Source organism: Oncorhynchus mykiss, chromosome 11 (genome assembly GCF_013265735.2).
Source record: "Oncorhynchus mykiss isolate Arlee chromosome 11, USDA_OmykA_1.1, whole genome shotgun sequence".
NCBI lineage: Eukaryota > Metazoa > Chordata > Actinopteri > Salmoniformes > Salmonidae > Oncorhynchus > Oncorhynchus mykiss.
Window position 1 is genome coordinate 35,550,593 of NC_048575.1, and position 18,316 is coordinate 35,568,908.

Below are 18,316 nucleotides of genomic sequence, written 5' to 3' on the forward strand. Positions count from 1 at the left end.
TTTTATGAAGCTTCCGACAAACAGTTATTGTGCTGACATTGCTTCCAGAGGCAGTTTGGAACTCAGTAGGGAGTTTCACAACTGAGGACAGACAATTTTTACGCACAACACGCTTCAGCACTCTCTGGTCCGTTCTGTGAACTTGTGTGGCCTACAGCTTCGCGGAAGTGATACACAAAACGGCCCCGGGTTCAAAACGTAGAGTTTTTCCAATTTAAATTATTAAACAAAATTCTTGCAACCAATAGAACGCCATATATATGGGGGATACAACCCTCACAGCTCTTCAGATTTTGCTGCGAAGAGACAATCATTTGTTCACTTGTTTTGGTACTGCCCATGCGTAGCTTGTTTTTTTAAAATTGAAACAATTACTCGGAGCTAACTCTACAAATAGCACTGCTGGGTGATTTTAAAAGTCATAGTAATACATTAATATGTCATACTGTATATTCCCTGTCTGTCTTGCCCATCCAAACCATTCGGAGTGTCAAGTATGTGTGTGTGTCTGTGTCTGTCTGTATGTGTGTGTGTACAGTCTTACCCATCCAGACCTCTCCGAAACAGCCCTGGCCCAGTTTGAGCTCCAGGCGGAGGGACTCCCGGGGGATCTCCCAGGCATCCTTGGCCAGGCCCTGAGTCTGGGGCTTCACCGTGGGGCACACCGTGGTCAGCCGGTGGCACAGCCCGTCTGCATGCTCTGAACGGGGAGACAGACACACACATATACACACACACAGATGCACGCACGCACACACCCACACACATAAATACCATGGTCAACATTTTTATGAGTCACAGGAGTAACTAATATACAAGGAAAACCAAACGTAGCTTAAAAGGGGACATTTCACACATTACTTCAAGTGTTTCCGTACGCCATGCGATATGGCTAAATTCAGCCTATAATTACACAGCTAAAATATGAATGAGAAGAGGATGGTTTAACACGGCTTGGACCTGCTGGTTTCAAAATGCACCAGAGAAAAGTAGATTATGTCCCACACTATTCTCTATATACAGTGGGGCAAAAAAGTATTTAGTCAGACACCAATTGTGCAAGTTCTCCCACTTAAAAAGTTGAGAGAGGCCTGTAATTTTCATCATAGGTACACTTGAACTATGACAGACAAAATGAGAAAAAAATTCCAGAAAATCACATTGTAGGATTTTTAATGAATTTATTTGCAAATGATGGTGGAAAATAAGTATTTGGTCACCTACAAACAAGCAAGATTTCTGTCTCTCACAGACCTGTAACTTCTTCTTTAAGAGGCTCCTCTGTCCTCCACTCGTTACCTGTATTAATGGCACCTGTTTGAACTTGTTATCAGTATAAAATACACCTGTCCACAACCTCAAACAGTCACACTCCAAACTCCACTATGGTCAAGACCAAAGAGCTGTCAAAGGACACCAGAAACAAAATTGTAGACCTGCACCAGGCTGGGAAGACTGAATCTGCAATAGGTAAGCAGCTTGGTTTGAAGAAATCAACTGTGGGAGCAATTATTAGGAAATGGAAGACATACAAGACCACTGATAATCTCCCTCGATCTGGGGCTCCACGTAAGATCTCAACCCGTGGGGTCAAAATGATCACAAGAACGTTGAGCAAAAATCCCAGAACCACATGGGGGACCCTAGTGAATGACCTGCAGAGAGCTGGGACCAAAGTAACAAAGCCTACCATCAGCAAGGGCATTGAAGATGAAACGTGGCTGGGTCTTTCAGCATGACAATGATCCCAAACACACCACCCGGGCAATGAAGGAGTGGCTTCTTAAGAAGCATTTCAAGGTCCTGGCGTGGCCTAGCCAGTCTCCAGATCTCAACGCCATAGAACATTTTTGGAGGGAATTGAAAGTCCGTGTTGCCCAGCAACAGCCCCAAAACATCACTGCTCTAGAGGAGATCTGCATGGAGGAATGGGCCAAAATACCAGCAACAGTGTGTGAAAACCTTGTGAAGACTTACAGAAAACGTTTGACCTCTGTCATTGCTAACAAAGGGTATATAACAAAGTATTGAGGTACACTTTTGTTATTGACCAAATACTTATTTTCCACCATCATTTGCAAATAAATTCATAAAAAATCCTACAATGTGATTTTCTGGATTATTTTTCTCATTTTGTCTGTCATAGTTGAAGTGAAGTGCTGAAAATTACAGGCCTCTCTCATCTTTTTAAGTGGGAGAACTTGCACAATTGGTGGCTGACTAAATACTTTTTGCCCCACTGCAGTGCATTACGTTTCGCCTGGTCCCATAGGGCTAAGGTCAAAAGTAGTGCACTATGTAGTGAACAGTGTTCCATTTGGGACATAATCGACTCTTCTCTGGTGCATTTTGAAACCAAGCCGTAAAGTGGGCTCTCCCAGAGCGCTTTAACCTCTCTCCTTTAGCGGCAAGAGAAGCACTTAAGGAAGGTATCCATTAAATATTCAATCTGAGTACCATTCCTCTAGCTGGAGAAATCACCGGGACAATTACAGGTAAGCCAGGTATTACCGAAGCACAGACAAGGGACAGAGAGAGACTGTGGTAAAAGAGAGAACATTTTAGATCAGGAACTTCTCTGCTCTTGGAGAAAGGAGGGAAGCTGTGAATGAGAAAGTTACTGGGGAGCTACACTCGGTTGTTGGGAAAACAGTTGTTTTTTAGGTAACACACTGGACGTGTGACCTTTTGCCGGCGTGAACAGAACGCAAGCCACTTTATTAAGTGTTCTTGTGTGTGAACTGCACATCATACTCTTCAAAATAGAACCAGTGTAATTTTACGATGAGCGTTGCAAGCCTCACGCGGAGCCGTGCTGCTTCCACCCAGGTTTCATTGAAATGAATTGGAGTGTCTCACGCTCAGCAAGGTTACATTTGGAGGGTTGCAGGTCCGTAAGAGAGTGTTAGAGAAGAGAGGTGAGTGAGTGTTAGAGAAGAGAGGTGAGTGAGTGTTAGAGAAGAGAGGTGAGTGAGTGTCAGAGAGAAGAGAGAGAGAGAGAGAGAGAGAGAGAGAGAGAGAGAGAGAGAGAGAGAGAGAGAGAGAGAGAGAGAGAGAGAGAGAGAGAGAGAGAGAGAGAGAGAGAGAGAGAGAGAGAGAGAGAGAGAGAGAGAGAGAGAGAGAGAGAGAGAGAGAGAGAGAGAGAGAGAGAGAGAGAGAGAGAGAGAGAGAGAGAGAGAGAGAGAGAGAGAGAGAGAGAGAGAGAGAGAGAGAGAGAGAGAGAGAGAGAGAGAGAGAGAGAGAGAGATCCTATGAAAAAGAGCTACAATACCTACCTGTGTAGTGTTTGACCAGTTTCTGCAGTGTGTCAAACTGGGCGCGTGTGGTGATGTAGTAACCCCCATTGTCAAGTTTGCGGATCTTGTAGTGTTTCACATTGTCGCCTTTGGCATCGTCCCAGTCTCGTATGGACAGGGAGTAGGCACCTGGAGGAGACAATGACCAGATTCTTCGTCCATCCAACCAACAGTATTAAGAGCTAGGCTTTATCTATTCATGTAAATGAGAGTGTCACTGGCTAGGTCTTAAATGACTCCCTATTCTCCATATAGTGCACTACTTAGGGCACCATATGAGCTCAAGTGCTGATTTAAGATCAGTTTCACCTTTTAGATCACAATGAATCAGATTATTCTGGGCGGGGAGAATCTGATCCTGGATCAGCACACCCACATTCTGAGACACTTTATGAATATGAACCCTCAAAAGTAGTGCACTACATGGGGAATAGCGTGTTACTTGAGATGCAGTCCATGCACGTTTTCCACGTTAATCATCGTCACCTTTAGTGGTTTCACTTTCTCGCACCAGGAAGGTGCCTCGGTTGTTGCCTGGATTCAACAGCAGCCGCTCAGCATCTTTACGGCCCATTTTACCAAAGTACCACCTGAGGAAGAACACAGACTTAGAATGAGTTGAGCCTTTGTAAAAAATGTAGTCTTTCCCAAATCTGTCCTTGAGAAACCCCAGCCATTCCAGGTATTTACTGCGCTCCAGAACTAGCACATCATTCTATTCTTATGAGAGGACACACATTAAGTTTGACTTTTAGGCGGCAGGGTAGCCTAGTGGTTAGAGCGTTGGACTAGTAACTGGAAGGTTGCAAGTTCAAACCCCCGAGCTGACAAGGTACAAATCTGTCGTTCTGCCCTTGAGCAGGCAGTTAACCCACTGTTCCTAGGCCGTCATTGAAAATAAGAATTTGTTCTTAACTGACTTGATTTACCGGCTTATGTTATTATTAACTTTATTTGACTCAATACTCGTAAAGATCATTTCCGTGTTTGGAAAAGTGAAACTTGAAATACACAATGAGAGGAAATACAGAATTATTTGAGTCCGTCAGGGGTCATCGAACAAACAGGATTACATTCTATTTCCTTGCTAAACGATCATAAACCTCTAGGCTTATATCCAACACGAGATGGTAGATGAAACCCCCTGGGGACACATGGATCAAGAGTCTCAGGCGTAGGAGTGCTGATTTAGAGCCCGTTTTAAATTTGAGACCGTTTTCCACAGCAGGAAAATAATCCTGCAGCAACAAGTCATGCGAATTATCATGTGGATTAAATTCATGGGCATTTTTTTGGTAGGGGTTGATACATTATGAAAATGAAGCCTTTTTAAACCTCAAATACACTACAAATTGAAAATTGTAGGAAAGTTGCCTTGATCTAATTAAGATCCTACATCTGTAGATCGCTATGAATAAGATTACATGGACAGAGGAACCACTCCTATTCTGAGACGCTTGATAGATATGGCCTCAGGAGAGCAGAAGAAGCTATGAGCTATTCTAGTTTGGGGGCGGCAGGTAGCCTAGTGGTTAGAGCATTGGGTCAGTAACCGAAAGGTTGCTGGATCGAATCGCCGAGCTGACATGGTAAAAATCTGTCATTCTGCCCCTGAACAAGGCAGTTAACCCACTGTAGCCCAGGAGGCTGTCATTGCAAATAACTGTCTAGCCTGGTTAAATAAAATACAATTTAATTAAAGAAATGTGAATGGGCCTCCAGTGAGAGGCATGTGATGCATGATCATGATGCTGTGGTTAGGATAGCGCTGTTGTGTCAGTGGAAGGTCCTAATCAGGTTAGGTTAGGTGAGAGGATAAACAAGGGCCTTACTCTTCAGCCTGGATGGAGTCAGCTGGAGCCACATAGTTACTGGGAATGTATCCTTTCTTCCCTGTGTTGATGGAGCGCGCCTCCCACCAGTCCCCTTCTCTGTAGGGGGAAAAACACAGAGCGAGAGAGAGAATCATCCAGATCTAGTGTCACTACTATGTCTGCACACTCCAGCACACACGGTTCCTAGTAACGGAAGTCTGGTTATGTCTTGTACATGCTGTCTTTTATGCATGTGTTCTATAGCTATTTTATGGCACGCAGCAATGCATTATATTTGAATTGAACAAAGTCAACCAAGGCTACATTCTAGAGCAGAGAGGTATTTATGACGGTATTTATGATGGTATCTATGTTAAAGGGGTTTCGTTAAATAAATGAAAGACTCCAGCAATCTGGGTGTAAAAAAACAGGATCAGAGGGTGAAAACAAAACTCGAATCCATGTTTATATTTAACCTTTATTTAACATGTAGGAAGAAAGTTGTATAGAACAGGTGCAAAGAGGGGGCCTGCATCCCAAATGGCATCCTATTCCCTGTATAGTGGCATACTTTTGGCCAGGGCCCACAAGAACTCACGTGTTATTGATGATCTGGAAGCGGTCCCCTTTTTTGAACGTCAGGTCGTCTGAAGTTCTGGCTTCATAGTCGTACAAGGCCACGAAGAACGTAACCCCACCTGAACACACACACACACACACACACACACAGACAGAAAACATTCAGTAAAACGTTCAAAAAGCACAAGTGAAATTCATGGACCGTATATACATTTGTTGACTCATTTTGGTGGAGAACCAGTACAGACGGTGAAAAAGTCAGAATATGACGGCATATTGAGCTACTAACAGCCTACTAAAGACGTTCTATAAATACCTGGCGACCTTTTGTGCCAAGATTGGTACTGTCAACATCCAGTGACATTGACAGAAACAAACTCTGCTGCAAAGATAAACGGGACCGTGGGGAGGTCAGTCAGAGAACGTAGATCTGTAGCGGCGCGTTCTGTTTCCATAGCGGTGGTACGTGACTGGTATGTGTAGTGTGACACTGTTGTGAGAGGAGGGGAGCAATAGATCCGTGGTCTCCAGCCTGCGCGCTCCCTGACGATTTTCTCCCCGACGTTAATTCTACTCTATGGAAATGTCCAGCGTATAAAAATATGAACAAAACTGCCACGTGTCAGGAAAGCAACATAGACACGCCATTGGCCCTGGATCCGACCTGGGTTGAAATACTATTGGAAATTATTTGAAAATACTTAAGCTGGGCATAATTGAGTTTCCCTGGTGCAATGGAATCAATATAATTGTTGAAAACTGCACATCTGGCACTCTAGTATTTAATCCCAGGTCTGCAATGGATATATTGGGAAGGGTAAAGGGAAAGACTGTCATTCATGTCAGGTATTAATTTGTCAGGGGGGGTGGATACTAAATTGGTTGCTCTGACGGGAGTGGATTCCATCATCCGGCAAGGTTGTTGTTTGTTTAGCGTCGTAGGGGAAATGCTTACGTCAGCTCGGTGCCAATCTAACAATTACAGAGCATGAATAATAGCATAGCACAGGTCATCTAATCTCACAGCTGTAATGTCAATACAGAACACAATGTAAGCCATTCTGCTTACTGGACCGAGATTAAATAGGTAGGCAGATTGTGTGGATAACCATCTACGGCTACGTCCCAAACGGCACCCTGCTCCCTATATATTGTTAGTGCACTACTTTTGACCAGGGCCCATAAGGGTGCCATTTCGGACACAGCCTATGACACACCTCACATGTTCATCTAAACCAACGCTGAACAACACAGAGCTGCCAACACTAATCCCATTAACTGGTAGAGGAACTCCATAACGTGCCATGGAGCCCCGCCACCACCCCGAGACCAGATAACACAACAGGGAGGGGGGGGATTACAAAGCTAATCCCACCTATACAGGAGGGCTCAATCTCGTCTCCCTGCTCACTGGGACCGTAGACCTATAAAAAGATGTCTCTTTCAATCGTTGCTGATTTTTTTGTTGTTGTTGCCAATGGCACCTGTGTACAACGTGACTGAAGGACATCTAGAGGGAGATGACGATAGTCAGTTGGATTTGAATTGGCTGGAACACAATGGCAGGTGGTTTTTTCGAGCGACTCCGGATATTGAGTTGTCAGGTCACCAACTATTCTGTTGGAAAATAAGTATATGGGCCCTTGTGAAGGAACCATAGCAGTCTCATATGGCACACCTTAAGAGTGCTTATATAGCATTGTTGTTATGATAGAAAGGCATACGGGTACGAAAAGAAACCCACACTCGAAAGACACATGCACACAAACGCATCGCACAAATCATCCATTGATGTCAACACGTGATTGGGGGGGTGGGGGGGGGGGGGGGGGGGGGGGGGTGCTACCCGCCATAAGGTCTCAAGTTAGGATTCTGTAAAAAGTAGGGCAAGTCTAAAATGTCAATGGGTAATTCGCACGAACATTTGAGGTAGGCTATGCTTGAAGATCTACATCTAGGATTATGTGGATAGTAGGCGAGTTTCACCTGATACGGCACCGGGGAATGCTCCGGGGAGAGCACCGGAGAAGGAGGTGGATGCCCCTCCGAAGGGGGTCATGATGGAGGCTCCTCCGAAGGGGGTGATAGCGTGGGGGTTGAAGCCTGTGGCGGGTCCAGAGGAAGGTGGCTGGTTCTGCTGCAGCTGGGTGGGGTCGGGCCCGTAGGGGCCCACGTGGGGGGCGATGACGTCTGAGGCCGAAGCATTGTCCGGCCGGTACTTCATGGTGGGACCCTTGTCTTCTTTACTCTTGATGCAGCCCATGGTCACGTCTGGAGGGAAACACACACACACACACTTAGTTAGAGCATAGTTTCAGGACAGTATTCACTGTGTCACCCTCGGCATATACGTGATACGCTGAGTGTGCAGGGGTGGCACTTCATCAGTCGAAACAACGATGAAAGCGAAGAGGTTAAAAAATTATTAAGGATTACAACATATGGACTGGTTAGGAGGATGCCTTTAACAATGAGATGACTACCTCTGTAGTCATCCTGCAACCTAGACGACTCTACGTCTATTAAAATGTTTTGTCATAAACCATTTGTTTGTCATTTTATGGCTTAAGCCACAAGCCCATGATGCTCTATTAATCTGGGGACAAAAATCCTAAATCTGATCTAAAATTGATTTGGTTGTAGATCATCACTCTTCCTAACGCATGTTACATGGTCATAAACAAACACATGACCGGGTTCACGCACAGCACTAGTCTAGTGTAGCCAACGCAAAAAAAATACATGCAAAGAGATTTTATAAAGGGGTTTAGGGCTGTTGTGTTGTATACCTGTAGGATTTAAGGAGATGTTTATTGCATATGAATTCCAAATTGACAGCATCTGAAATGCAGTGGTGATGAGGCAAAATGGTGAGAATTCTGAGAAAAGGATTTAAAAGCATGTTTTCCCCCCCAGAATAAACATTTGCTACTTCTTTTGTGGGTCAAACATCACAATAAGTGTTGCAAAACATGGCCACCGGCCATTAAAAACTCCATATACATTAGGTATTGCCCCAATTCTCCATCCTTCTTGTCATGGATTTAAAAGCATAGGAATGGTGTAAGCATTGGCAGGAGGGAGTTTCCACCATTGCTACATCCATGCAATAGCGTGTGCGAGTACATAATTCAAGAGACGGTTGGCGAATCGGCACGTCGCCTTAACCACCAGTAACTCTTACGTGAAACCATATGTCCAAAAAGCTACAACACATCTACACTGGCGTCTTCCCCATCTGCATTGTTGTCATTCTTCCATCCAACATAATTGGCCAGTGTTATGTCAAGGCATTCCTTTGTGAAGAGAAGGCCTAGTAAATACGGTTGCCATCAGACACGCTCCTATAGCAGGCTCCAGATGTTTTGACTGATCTCGGAAACAGCTGCTCTAGTCAGAGGGTTACAGCCAGGATTCGCTTTCGTTTTCTCTACCCTGAGGTGGGTAGCTGTCTTTCAAAATTGGGAGTTTTCTGACAAACAAGCTATGATTAATTCCTTACTTTGAAGGAGGACTTTTATTTACTCTTGAGAGCTGACTAAATAAGTGTGTCTGTGAACTGACTATCTAAGCGACCTGTCAGTTAGCAACATCCCAGGGACATACAGTGCAAAATTCAAGTAATCCTGGTTACAGGTTCCCCAGAGTTCCATATTGTTTCCCTCCTAATTACAGGAATATTCCAACTAGGATTTCTAGAAATCCTGTGATTTTTGGGAAAGTTGCCAGAATTTTGCACGCCTACGATTGCGAAACACTGGCCTAGAAGACAGAGATGGACAGAAAGGAGTGGCAGGGTAGCCTAGTGGTTAGTGCGTTGGACTAGTAACCGGAAGGTTGCAAGTTCAAACCCCCGAGCTGACAATCTGTCGTTCTGCCCCTGAACAGGCAGTTAACCCACTGTTCCTAGGCAGTCATTGAAAATAAGAATTTGTTCTTAACTGGTTGGTTAAATAAATAAAAAATAAAAAGGTAATGGCAGAAGTTCAGAGTTTGTCAATAGCAGAACTTCCAAGTACACTGAATAAATTGCATGCTATGGTTCGAATTACGTGTCGGTAGTTCTCTATAAAACTGATTTAAGAGTATGGCTGGGAATTGCCAAGGACCTCACTTTACGATATTATCACGATACTTGGTTGCCAATACAATATGTATTCCCATGATTCTATATGTATTGCGATTCGATACTGCGTTTTTATTGTGATTCAATGTTTCAAACATATTGCTCACTCTATGTCTGCTGTAGAGGGACAAGAAGGAGCAATGAGAAAATGTGTTTTTAATCTCATGTTGGCTCACTGTTTAAAAAGAAGATGATAAAGCTATAGGATGAAAAATATCTGCGTATTGGCACAGGTATATCGGGCGAACACTACCTAGCAAAGAAATTATGGTAAATTAATGTTTACAAATTGATACAGAGTCAAAGTATCTGATCAAACTATATTAAGTGAACGCAGATTTGTAAAAATAAAGAATACTAATAATAATTAAAAGCCTTGGTCCATTTGAATCTAATCACAGATGTTCTGCTCGGAGGCCAAGGAATTCTGTCAGCCAAGTAACTACAGAACCAGCCCTCCCTTTAAAAAAGGAGTCTAACCCACCCTCCCTTTTAACTGCTGGGCTCCTGGTGGGTAGAAATGGTTGGGTTGGTTGACTGTGGTTGGTTTGAACTTTACCATCAGAAAGAAGTGGTCCAGAGACAGGTCACTTAACTTGCCACGCCACAGTTCCAGGCCTTTACATCCCAGTCGCAAGGCTCCAGCCTGCATCAATGCCATTACAACATCTGTATAAATAAAAACTCAAGAGACCATCTGGTGCAACATTCTTCTAACGGAGACACAGTCAACCATTCGCCAACTTCGCCCCCCTTACGTCACAGTGAGTCAAACACAGTCATATAGTGAATGAGCTCTAGCTCGCTGAGAAAACAGACTGGATTAGTCTGGGTGACACACACACACACACGTAAAGCTGGAAAGGCCGTGCGCATTCAGCCTGCACCCGAATGCGTAGACACACATACACCTGTTCCTCTGGCGCATTTGTATCAACAGACAGCGGAGGAGGGGAACGTGATCTTACGCTCCAAGCGTTCACGCCCGAGCCGTTTTAAAAAGCCCCTTCCCTAACCCATGGCCCAAGTGAAACTCTTCTCCCAGCCTAAGTAAATGGGCACAGCAGCAGGTTCACATAGCCTTGAAGATGCCTAGTGCAGTGTTACAAGTGATTGTTCTTCATCTCATGTCATGCTTTCGCCCATACGCTAATCCCCATAGCCCCCCTCCGATACAAAAATGCAGATAATCAGAGCAGAATAACATTGCCTGGCAAAGAGAGCGGTAGGGATTTGCTCTGAATGTAGAGATATTTTTTTGTTAAAGACCGTATTTATGTGTGCATGCGCGTGTGCCAAAGATACACAGAGAGTGGGCTGGGATTTTGTGCCAAACCCTCTCACATGGGGGACTGTCAGCGCAGGGAAGAATCTGTTGAGAGAGAGAGAGAGAATCCCCTGGCCAACTGAATGAAGGATTATGAGGAGGGAGGCTTTGCGCTGGCTGTGAGGATGATGAGAGAAACATAACAACCTGCTTCCATATATGTACAGACCTGGTGTGGTGGACGTAGGCTGAAAGAGGGTGGGGGAGGGAACTATCTGAAGAACAGATGAGGGCACGAGGGCTTAAATGGTAGGCCCAACTACTTCCCTGGCTTTTTATTGTTCTCCGACTATTTCCACTATAGCACTCGCTTCATTTACCACAGTTAATTATTCTCCTTGTGCCACCTGTCTGTGTCGATCCTTCCTGTGATCCAATAACATTAAGTCCTCAAGAAGGATAACGTCCTCAGGCTACCAGTGATCTGATGGTTTCTGTCCCGGTGGAGCTTAACGACACTCTTGGCTGTCATGGCGTGATCCGTAGTGGCTGGGCAGGCTTTGGCTGACAGCCTTCATCAGCTCACAGCTAACCCGCTATCAGTACAGGCCACAGTTAAAGCAACCCACACACATAATGACATGATGGGTTTAGCCCACATCATGCTTTGTCGTCTTCAACACCAAGCCCAATCTCCTCAGAGAGTACCCGGCGGGAGAAATAAAACAAGGCGAGATGAGATAGGAATGCGCTGCAATGTCATCTACTCTGCATTGATCACAGTGTAGAGACTATGCTGATGATAATGATTATCTCAGTCAAAAACACAAAGAAAAGCCCATTGGGAGTCTATTGCAAAGTAATTGGGCGTCTATTTACAAGTAATTGCGAATTTCCATGGAGGCCACTAACTAAATATTATTAGGGCCCTATGATTTCCGCGATGCGGAAAATGCGGACGGAATCGCAGAATTTGGTTATAAACATGGATTCAACTTTAAAACGTGGAATATTGCAGAATATTACATGATTTGGCTGAAATATATATATATATATTTTTTAAATCAAATGTGGGCCTAATTATTGTAGTAACAAATTATTTCATAATTGTAAAATTACAGACGAGTAGGTTTAGAGAAACAATTCCGTTTTCGATTGGGGTGTTTTGAGGGGGGGGGGGGGGGGGGGGGGGGGGGGGTCGGTCGTGTGTGGGACCCTTACGTCACCTCATAACTTGGCTGTCTCTTTGAGAAACATGTCGAAGAGGCCGTCTGAGAGGGCCAAGTCGTCAAAAAAATAAAAGTAATCATAAAAAAAAAAACGGCACTAACCCCTAAATTCAGAGAAGCGCAATACCCAAACGACTATTATGAGTCAGGCAATAAATTCTGTCAACATATTATTGATTGGACCCGTAAAAACATGTATGATGACCACTTAAAGTCTAAAGCCCATGTGAAGAACAAGGAAAAACACCATGTTATCCAGAGCATGCCTCTTCAAACGACCATTACTAGTGCAAGCGCATCAGCAGATTCAAGACGAGGATGTATTCAGGACGAGGATTTATTCAGGACTTTGTGGCTGTGTGCGCCGAGTCTGACATCCCCTTAGGAAAGCTAAGAAAGCTACGGACGTTTCTAGTGAAGCATTGCAAACAGGGAGGAGCGGTGCCCGGAAATAAGAGCAGCCTCCGTCAAACGCACCTGCCCGGTGTGTTCGACCAACACAAGACTGCCGTTCTACAGAAGATCCGTGGGAATAAGATTCCGGTGGTTGTTGACGAGACAACAGATGCAAGGGATTCCAGCGTTCTAAACATTGTCATTGGTGAGTTAACTTAACAGCCTATTAATATACCGTTGCAATAGCCTACATTTACATTCTGCAATGTCAATTGAACACTGCCTCTCCAACTAGCTAACTATCACTGTATCTATATTGTGTTTACACTTGACATTATAATAACACTTGCTTTGTCACAATATTATTTTAGGTTAAAACATAAGGTGTTGAAAACCAGTACTTTCTGGTGGATGTCATTTTCATGGACAGATGCATCTACTCAAAGTTTTCCCAAGCTATACTAGCCTCCCTCCACAGCAACGAGCTGAACCTGAATGACGACTGGGCAGTGGTCACAGATAATGCCTCCTACTGACTGAAGGCATACAAGGAGGTTCTGAAAGGAGTGATGCCCAAGTGTCCATGTAACCTGTCTCTGCCATGTCATTAATCTGATGAGTGAGACCTGGCAGCACTAAAAATACTTCTCTGAAGTTGCATCACTTGTGACATGGATGAGATCTGTCTTCTTCAAGAACCCTGCCAGAAAGAGAAGATGGGTGAGCTTCCTCATTATGAAGGGGTTTGTGCAGACCAAGGCTCCGCATGAAGCAGCGAGCTCCAGATGGAATAGCTGGTTTGGGGCAGTGAAGTACCACGCAGAGCATGTTCATCTGTGCAGAGAGTTTTTGTTGGCAGAAAAGTCATCATCCCAGGCCGTCGCAAACATCCTCGGCCAGCTGGAAACCGAGGAGAAGTTTGCTGCATTGTTGCCTAGATTCTTGCCTTACTTTTTTCCATTTATAATGAAACACTTAGAACTCTGTATTGAAGCACTTGCCTTGATAAAAAAAATAGTGCAATGTGTTGCATCATTACAACTGTACTGTTCTATCTTATTAAATGGTTCACTTTTTATTCATTCACATTATTAGACACTCTTTCTGATGCTAAAATTAGCATAAATTGTAAAACACAGAATTCAGAAAAATGAAAATGGAAAAAAATGAATTTGGGAAAACAATTAAACGGAACTCCGAAAAAAGTTAAGCGGATTTCATAGGGCCCTATATTATAACGGACGCAAACTAAAATAAACTAATTCCAAACAGGCAATCCAGCGCATAAAGTTATACATATATGTGTAGGAGCTACTGACATTTACAAGCGAATGTGAACGAGAGACATTGTGCGAATGAACAAAGTTTTGACGAATGCCGTACTGGCTCTCCAGCAGCATGTCTACACACTGTGTCTGTGTGGAGTCTGGAGTCACTAGGGCAACGGGCCTGCCTGCTCTGCTCGGAGAAGAGGGGGGAGGAGGAGACCACAAAGAACAGAGAGGAGAAACAACGCAAGGAAATCAAGATAGCAGTGGCAGCTGTACAAATAACTCAACCAAAAGGCTTTGACTTCTCAAACGCTAGCACAATATGATGCCCCATCACTTTAATAATTTTTACTTAGACGGCAAGTTAAACTTAGGGCTCATGTTAACACAGAATAATGCGTTTTTCATGCAGGAAAAAAATATAAAACTCATAAGAAATATCTTGCTATGTTTGTAAACATGGATCTTATTGTAATTTCTGCTCGACATTGAACTAATTTTGTGCTTCAGTTGCACTTCTAAACTTGGATCAGAATTCACTAACGGGCATTCTATCAGAAGACAGAGCTCTGACTGATGTTTAGCTACTTTTCTCCAGTACTTTTCTCGGTGTAGCCAGCCTAATTTTCTCTGGTAAAATGCAAGATTAACTTTAAGCAAAACATTAGGAAATGTAGCTGGCTACATTCTTTCTATGATAGGCCTTAACATTATAAATATGCACCATCACTATTTTTTGACGAATGTGTTGCGCTAATGTAATTTATGTGAAGGAAAACTATAGTTGCAAGTCCCTGATCAGTTTATTGACGGAAAAAACAACAACTCTACTTTCAAAATAAAACTTAACCCCTGTCGATACACCGCTGGAATCACCTGCTCCTGCTTTCTCCCGTTGTGCTATTTTTCAAAACAAACACATGACTGGATCAACTGTTCTGGGGAACTACATAAGCTTCATAATGTGACAGGTGAAAGATGAATGAGATCTGCTTAATCTTCTAACATATTGCACAAGTTGACAGCAGGTATTTACTTTAAAAAAATAGCTACAAATATTACAATGTTTTGAAAAAATTCTAAGAAATAGTTTCAACAGTATTGACAAAATCATCCCGTAGCTATTTCATAATACCCTGGTATACGATATACAGTTGAAGTCGGCAGTTTACATACACCTTAGCCATTCCTGACATTTAATCCTAGTAACAATTCCCCGTCTTAGGTCAGTTAGGATCACCACTTTATTTGAAGAATGTGAAATGTCAGAATTATATTAGAGAGAATGATTTGTTTCTGCTCTTATTTCCTTCATCACATTCCCAGTCGGTCAGAAGTTTACATACACTCAATTAGTATTTGGTAGCATTGCTTTTAAATTGCTTAACTTGGGTCAAACGTTTCTGGTAGCCTTCCACAAGCTTCCCACAATAAGTTGGGTGAATTTTGACCCACTTTTCGCACCAAAGTATGTTCATCTCTAGGAGACAGAACGAGTCTCCTTCCTGAGCGGTATGACAGCTGCGTGGTCCCATGGTGTTTATACTTGTTCATCTGTACAAATAATAGTACACGTGGTACCTTCAGGCGTTTGGAAATTGCTCCCAAGGATGAACCAGACTTGTGGAGGTCTACAATTTTTTTTCTGAGGTCTTGGCTGATTTCTTTTGATTTTCCCATGATGTCAAGCAAAGAAGCACTGAGTGTGAAGGTAGGCCTTGATACATCTACAGGTACACCTCCAATTGACACAAATTATGTCTATTAGCCTATCAGAAGCTTCCAAAAACCATGGCATAATTTTCTGGAATTTTCAAAGTTGTTTAAAGGCACAGTCAACTTAGTGTAGTGAAACTTCTGACCAACTGGAATTGTGATACAGTGAATTATAAGTGAAATAATCTGTAAACAACTGTTGGAAAAAATTTATTGTGTCACAAAGTAGATGTCCTAACCAACTTGCTAAAACTATAGTTTGTTAACAAGTAATTTGTGGAGTGGTTGGAAAAACTAGTTAATGACTCCAACCTAAGTGTGTGTAAACTTCCAACTTCAACTGTATAAGGTATACCACCCAAGCCTACCTACATGTTAAATGCCTTTAAGATTATTGGTCTAGAGTTGAACGATCTCGGCCTACACCTCTAGGAAAAAGGTTCCTTTAAGTCTGACCAGACCACTGTGTCCACTCTCTTTCTCCCTCAATTTCTTTAAAGCCCCCCAACTCCAGCACGCAGGTTTGACTGAGATTAGACTGGGTTTGACTGAGATTAGACTGGGTTTGACTGAGATTACATAGTGGAGATGCAACATGGATATTGTTACGGATTTAAATTGTAGTATAACTATTCTTTAAAAGGTTATAACATTGTTTGGAGAACGAGACAGTTCTAAGCAAGGTTGAAGGAATCCGCACGCTGAGAAATGGTACCCATATTAGCCATCCCCAGATCCCTATGAACAAAGAGCGAGTCCACAATGTAACCTAAGGGGCATTAGTCATGTAATCAAATGATTTCCCATGAATCCAAAGTCACAAAGGAGCCTTAAGTCTTAGTAACCATCAATTCCAAGGATCTAAAATGCATAGAGGCTCTCATTATTTGTGCATTACAGAGCCAAAAATACTAAACAAAACTGCCAATATGTTTGTTGATTTGGAACTAAATTTAGTAACATGTTCTAATTACTGACAGCATCCTGTTGCCCTGAACATATAACCTATAACAGAATAACAGCACACATACATGAAAGGATTTCCAGTGGTGTCATTCTGTGTAGCAAGTAGTCCACCACAAAATATTACTGTAACTGGGCGAGGTAGAGTTGAAAAAGGAAAAGTTCTGTTATTTACAACCCTCAAACATTTCCTCGGTCTGATCTGAAGGAGAGACAGAATAAATGCAGACCATAGATGTGTTGTCTTATCAGGGAAAAGCTCACAGTGCATTAGCTGATGTTGAAATAGAATAGAAACGTGTCCTTCCAAAACTAGGTCGAAGTTGCCTCATTCCCTCTGTCTAAATCAAAAGCATTGTGTTCTGAGACAGCGAAAGATTCAGGAATAGTTTGCTTAAGAAGACAGCAAATATCACTATGTAGCAAGCTGAGGAAAACACAAACACATTTTGGCGTCAAAAGTGTAGACCTGATTTGCATAGGGTTCTTGTGGCTCAGATTGCACTCTAGTACGTTTGGAATGCATTGGCTGGTGTAGGGTGAAGTTGCCCCAAGATCTTGGGTCCGTTTTTCATTGTCCCCACTAAGGATTCGGGGAGGGGAAGCTGATCCTAGATCTGTACCTGGGGGAGACTTCACCCTGGAATTGCTTTAGCTGAAAGGTACGCCCCTCATACGTTCCACAGAGAGGGACCTGGTGTTCCACCGCCACCTGAGGCTTCTTGACCCCCTGACTTCCTCACCCCTGGTGTTTCATCACCAGTGTTTTGCCCCGGGTCGCAAGCCACCCAGATAGCATATGAACACGTCATAAGCCATGGCAAAATGCTTATAATTCAAGTAAATTAGCTTAAAAATAGCAACATTTTCTCTCGGCCTCATGAAAAAGAATGTGTATAAAAGAATGAGATTAGCTATAAAACTGCACATTTATCATATTATCCCTCTGCCCTATGGCAAAATGTATAGGGGCCTCGCAGAACTGCAAGACACCACCGGTTGATTCTCGAGGAGGGGTGAGTGTTGAAGAGGAGGGGTGAAACTTGACTGGTGCAGGGGTGAGACTTGACTTGGTGAGATCTGAGGAGAAGGAATGACGAAGTTCCTTATTGTCACGATCGCCGTATGAAGCGGACCAAAGCGCAGCGTAGTGTGAATGCATCATTTAATAAATGACAACAAACACGAAGTAAACTGTACAAAACCAAATAAACAAATAGCGACCGTGAAGCCATCCTAAGAACTGTGCTGACACAAGCAACTAACATAGACACATAAAAAGCAAACTATGGTCAGGGTGTGACAGTACCCCCCCCCCAAGGTGCGGACTCCGGCCGCAAAACCTGAACCTATTGGGGAGGGTCTGGGTGGGCATCTGTCCGCGGTGGCGGCTCTGGCGCTGGACGTGGCCCCCACTTCACCATAGTCTTAGTCCACTTTAGTAGCGTCCTTTGAGCGGCGACCCTCGCCGCCGACCTAGGACTGGCAATCCTACTAAAGGACCCCACTGGACTGAGGGGTAGCTCAGGGCTGAGGGGCAGCTCAGGAGAGCGCTGGAGAGGCGGGAGCACCTGTAGGGATGAGACGGAGAGACAGACTGGTGCGGGGGGCTGCCACCAGAGGGCTGGGGCGTGGAGGTGGTACTGGATAGACCGGATA

The 18,316-nt window shown here is 43.6% G+C and overlaps 1 protein-coding gene across 1 annotated transcript in view; it reads right to left on the minus strand.

Annotated features, from left to right (window-relative positions):
- The window catches only part of LOC110535621 (tyrosine-protein kinase Yes), a 50,610-nt gene that overhangs the window by 16,466 nt on the left and 15,828 nt on the right, over window positions 1-18,316 (minus strand). The window contains exons 2-7 of the mRNA XM_021620732.2: window positions 7,676-7,960; window positions 5,709-5,808; window positions 5,129-5,227; window positions 3,783-3,886; window positions 3,276-3,425; window positions 545-700 (exon numbers count right to left, since the gene is read on the minus strand). Coding sequence (XP_021476407.1) covers window positions 545-700; window positions 3,276-3,425; window positions 3,783-3,886; window positions 5,129-5,227; window positions 5,709-5,808; window positions 7,676-7,952 — 886 coding nt within the window. The 5' untranslated portion in view covers window positions 7,953-7,960. The remainder of the gene's footprint in view (window positions 1-544; window positions 701-3,275; window positions 3,426-3,782; window positions 3,887-5,128; window positions 5,228-5,708; window positions 5,809-7,675; window positions 7,961-18,316) is intronic.